The sequence below is a fragment of the Antrostomus carolinensis genome, unplaced genomic scaffold, assembly GCF_000700745.2.
Source record: "Antrostomus carolinensis isolate BGI_N321 unplaced genomic scaffold, ASM70074v2 scaffold48673, whole genome shotgun sequence".
Taxonomy (NCBI): domain Eukaryota; kingdom Metazoa; phylum Chordata; class Aves; order Caprimulgiformes; family Caprimulgidae; genus Antrostomus; species Antrostomus carolinensis.
In genome coordinates, this window is record NW_010308211.1 from 3996 (window position 1) to 7557 (window position 3562).

Genomic DNA, 3562 nt, shown 5'->3' on the forward strand with positions numbered 1-3562 from the left:
GCCCCGCGCCACCGCTCCGGCAAAGCGGCACCGTCTGCGGGTTTTCTGCTTTTCTTTTTGGGTTGCTTTTTTTTCCATGCGAGAGTTCGGCACTGATCTAAGGCCCATTAAACTCAACGAGATTTTTTTTTCCACTGACTTAAGTGGTTTTTGGACCACCTCCTAACTACGCTTTTATTATTCTTCTAAAAAGGAAAGACGCGGAAGTGCCAAGCCAGTTACAACTTTGTAATGAAGAGTGTATGCGTGTGAGAGAAAGAGTTTACATGTGTGCGTATGTCACATGTGTAAGATATGTCTATTATATAGATAGAGCAGGCGCGATCTGTAGCCAGAACGTGTCTCTGGACGTCGAATTAGGTATGTCTCCTAAATGTATCCTTGCAGATGACTGCTGTGTACTTCCACCCTTACTTCTCTATTGTTAGGATGTTTCTTCCCGGAGCAGGTTCAACAGATGTTCTTGTTCTACAGTACGTCATGGCACAACATCTGCTTGGATTATAGGTACCGACTGTTCTCAGCATTGTGCAGCGGACACAAAAGCAAGGGGAAGGTCGGGGAGCAAGGGCTGTCCCCACCGAGGAGCCCTGAGCACAACTGTGTGAAGGACCCGAGCAAAACCCTTGACTTGGAAAGCTGCCCCTGAAGGCAACAAGTTACCCAATAAAGAAATAAATTAACCCAGGGCTCCCATTGCGTCACCTGACAGCTTCCACAGACACCTCGGGAACGTCAGTGGTTATGCGAGATTCGGTTTAAAAAGCAAAATAAAACAAAACAAAACAAAAAATCCACGGGGAGCTCGATTATTGGGTTTTGTGGTTGGAACTCTTTAACCTGAAACTCCGAGAGAAATTCTGGCTCTGGACCACATGAAAGAGCAACGGGCTGGGACAGCCCCCGCGGGCAGAGGGCTCACCCCCTCTCCTGTTCCCGTTCTCGCCGCCCGCCCTGCGTGCTCGGCTGTGCCGGGGAAGGGGCGCGGAAGGCTAGGGGCTGTTGGGGGAGGGGGAGGGGGTGGTCCTGAACTCTTTAACCTGAAACTCCGAGAGAAATTCTGGCTCTGGACCACATGAAAGAGCAACGGGCTGGGACAGCCCCCGCGGGCAGAGGGCTCACCCCCTCTCCTGTTCCCGTTCTCGCCGCCCGCCCTGCGTGCTCGGCTGTGCCGGGGAAGGGGCGCGGAAGGCTAGGGGCTGTTGGGGGAGGGGGAGGGGGTGGTCCTGACGCCGAGGACTCCGCGGTCCCCTCCGCGGCCGCGCAGGCCAAGCAGGGGCGGAGGGCCGTGTACTTTACCCTGCACAAAGTGCGAGTGGTAAGGCTGGTGGGCCGTAAGCACCGCCGTCATCTCGTCGTGGTCGGCGGGATGGATGTATTCGTAAATGCTATTGCCGGTCAGCTCTACCTGTGAGGGCGGAGGAGGAGGAGGGGGAGGAGGAAGGGGTTCATCGCCGGCACCGCTCACCCTCCCCGCACGCACCTCCCCTATCAGCCGGGGGAGGAGGCAGGCACGGGGGCTAGTGCCCCCCCCAGCGTACCTGCGACAAGCCCAGGTGCACCGAGGCAGTCTCCGAGATGTACATGATCTTGCCATCCGGAGCCACGACAAATATGAAACCGTCCAACGTCTGCAAAAAAAAAACAACAAACGTTTGAGAGGTGGGAAGTACAGATGTATCAATAGACACAGATAGATCCACCCATGAAGACAGGTTCATTAAGTACCTGACCCTCGGTTTTATTTTAGCAAACAGGCATCCCTGTTGATGCTGTGACTATTCCAAAAGTTGGAAGGAAATGGGCAAGTCCTGGAAAAGAATCCCACTAAAGCTCCTGGACCCCCGAGATACGACCCACTTCTCAGAGGAGCCGAGCTCAAAAGTAAAGCAAAGTGCCTGGGAAGTACCTAGGAAGAGGTCCTGGCTAGCCGGTGATTAATATGTCGGTCAGAGAAATCCTAAATACTTCTTTTTGTCCCATTTCAAATGCCACTGGGGGTTTAGCGCTTGATATTTGCTAAGGAGACTTTAAGCGAGAGAGGAGGATCTAAAACTCTCTGCAGTGTAAATAAGATCTGAAAGGGGCGAGACAATCAGGCACGTTTCAGCAGACCTGGCTGTGCCGAGAGTAGAATAGGCTCCCAAGGGCCACACAACCCCACCAAAAATGAGCGGTGACGGTGACCGCTAATATTCCTCAATATTCCAGACCGTAGTGAGTTTTGAAATGCGTCCTACCTGATTTATGCCTCATTTCTGTGCCTGCTGAGCCCTCCTGTCTGGGACAGCCCCCCCTAACCTGTCTCCAGAGCCTCTCCCTGTCTCTACACCACCCTGAGGTTCAGAGCTTTGACGGGACTTGTCACCTTGTTAATAATTTGGGAAAAAGTCATCATGCTCCTGAATCCCGGCACACCGGGATACGCTGTGAAGCCCGTGTTGGGCAGCGCTGGGGCAAAGGATCCGGGGGGACCAAACCACCGCCCCATTACAAAGCACGACATTCAACAGCGACTGTTCGTGTTTCTGAAGTCATGTTGTGTGTGTCCCCCTTTTTTTTATTAAACACGTGAGCAGTTAAAAATTAGTCAAGGTTGCAATTAAAAGCTCAGAAGAGGGAATGATTTCTTTAATCATTAATACCATATGGCTGTGGTTTCCAGACCAGTACCTGCAAAAGATGGGATCCCAGTTCCCGTCCAACATTATCCAGAGGGCTGGTTCGACTAGAGTGGCCCCAGGCTTCTCCAAGTCCTGTTTAAGACACACACAAAAAAAGTAAGGTGAGGACATGAAAAATGGACTCGTGTTAGCCTGCTGGAGAGGAACTTTTTTTTTTTTCTTTTTTTTTTTTTTTTTTGGCATTCGCTCTAAAACATGTATACATACAATCTTTGGGAAGCTAGATAAAATTTCGTTGCACAGAGAAGCCTCTTTTGTGATTTTTTTTTTAAATACCTATTTTGAGTTAACGGTGAAGTTAATTCCTAAGACCTAGAGCGCCAGATAAAAGGGCAGTTTAGTGCTGCCTTCGGCCACTGGGAACTGGCTCCTTGAACTTCAAGGAAAGCGCCTTTCTCCTAACGTCATCGAAAGGATCCTGGACAACACTGGGAGCTATTTAAAGTGAAAGAAAGGAGTGTGCTGGGGGAAACCTTTGATGTCGAGAGAAGGATGCGGTTAACGTGGCACGACGGTGTCTGGAAAGAGAAATCTCTGGGCAGCGGCCAGGCCAGCGATGCAGAGGGATCCTGCCCGCACCTGAGCCCTGCCTGCGGCTGGGTCCCCCCGCGCAGAAGGCAGAGCTCGGCCACAACCTGCCGGGTGGTTAGCCAGCAGGCTTTGGAAGGGGAGAGATAAGGATGGGCTTAAGACCCCCTGCTCGCTAGAGATCACTTTCCAGTTTGATCTCTGACCTCCTGCCTCCCTCTCTCTTCGAGGCAACCGTCCTCTCACCTGGGACGTTTGTAATTACCAATTTGGGGAGGGAGAGAGGAGCTACCAAGTGCTATTCCTCCAGCTGTCCCCGAGCCTCGTGTTAAAACTCTTTCACTTTTAGT

General features: G+C 51.7%; 1 protein-coding gene across 1 annotated transcript in view; it reads right to left on the bottom strand.

The window, feature by feature from the left end:
* LOC104523190 (single-minded homolog 1) overlaps positions 1-2756 on the bottom strand; it is a gene marked incomplete at both ends in the record, with an annotated part of 4296 nt that extends 1540 nt beyond the window's left edge. Inside the window, 3 exons of the mRNA XM_029084423.1 lie at positions 1232-1408; positions 1542-1631; positions 2674-2756. Coding sequence (XP_028940256.1) covers positions 1232-1408; positions 1542-1631; positions 2674-2756 — 350 coding nt within the window. The remainder of the gene's footprint in view (positions 1-1231; positions 1409-1541; positions 1632-2673) is intronic.
* Positions 2757-3562: the final 806 nt, after the last annotated feature.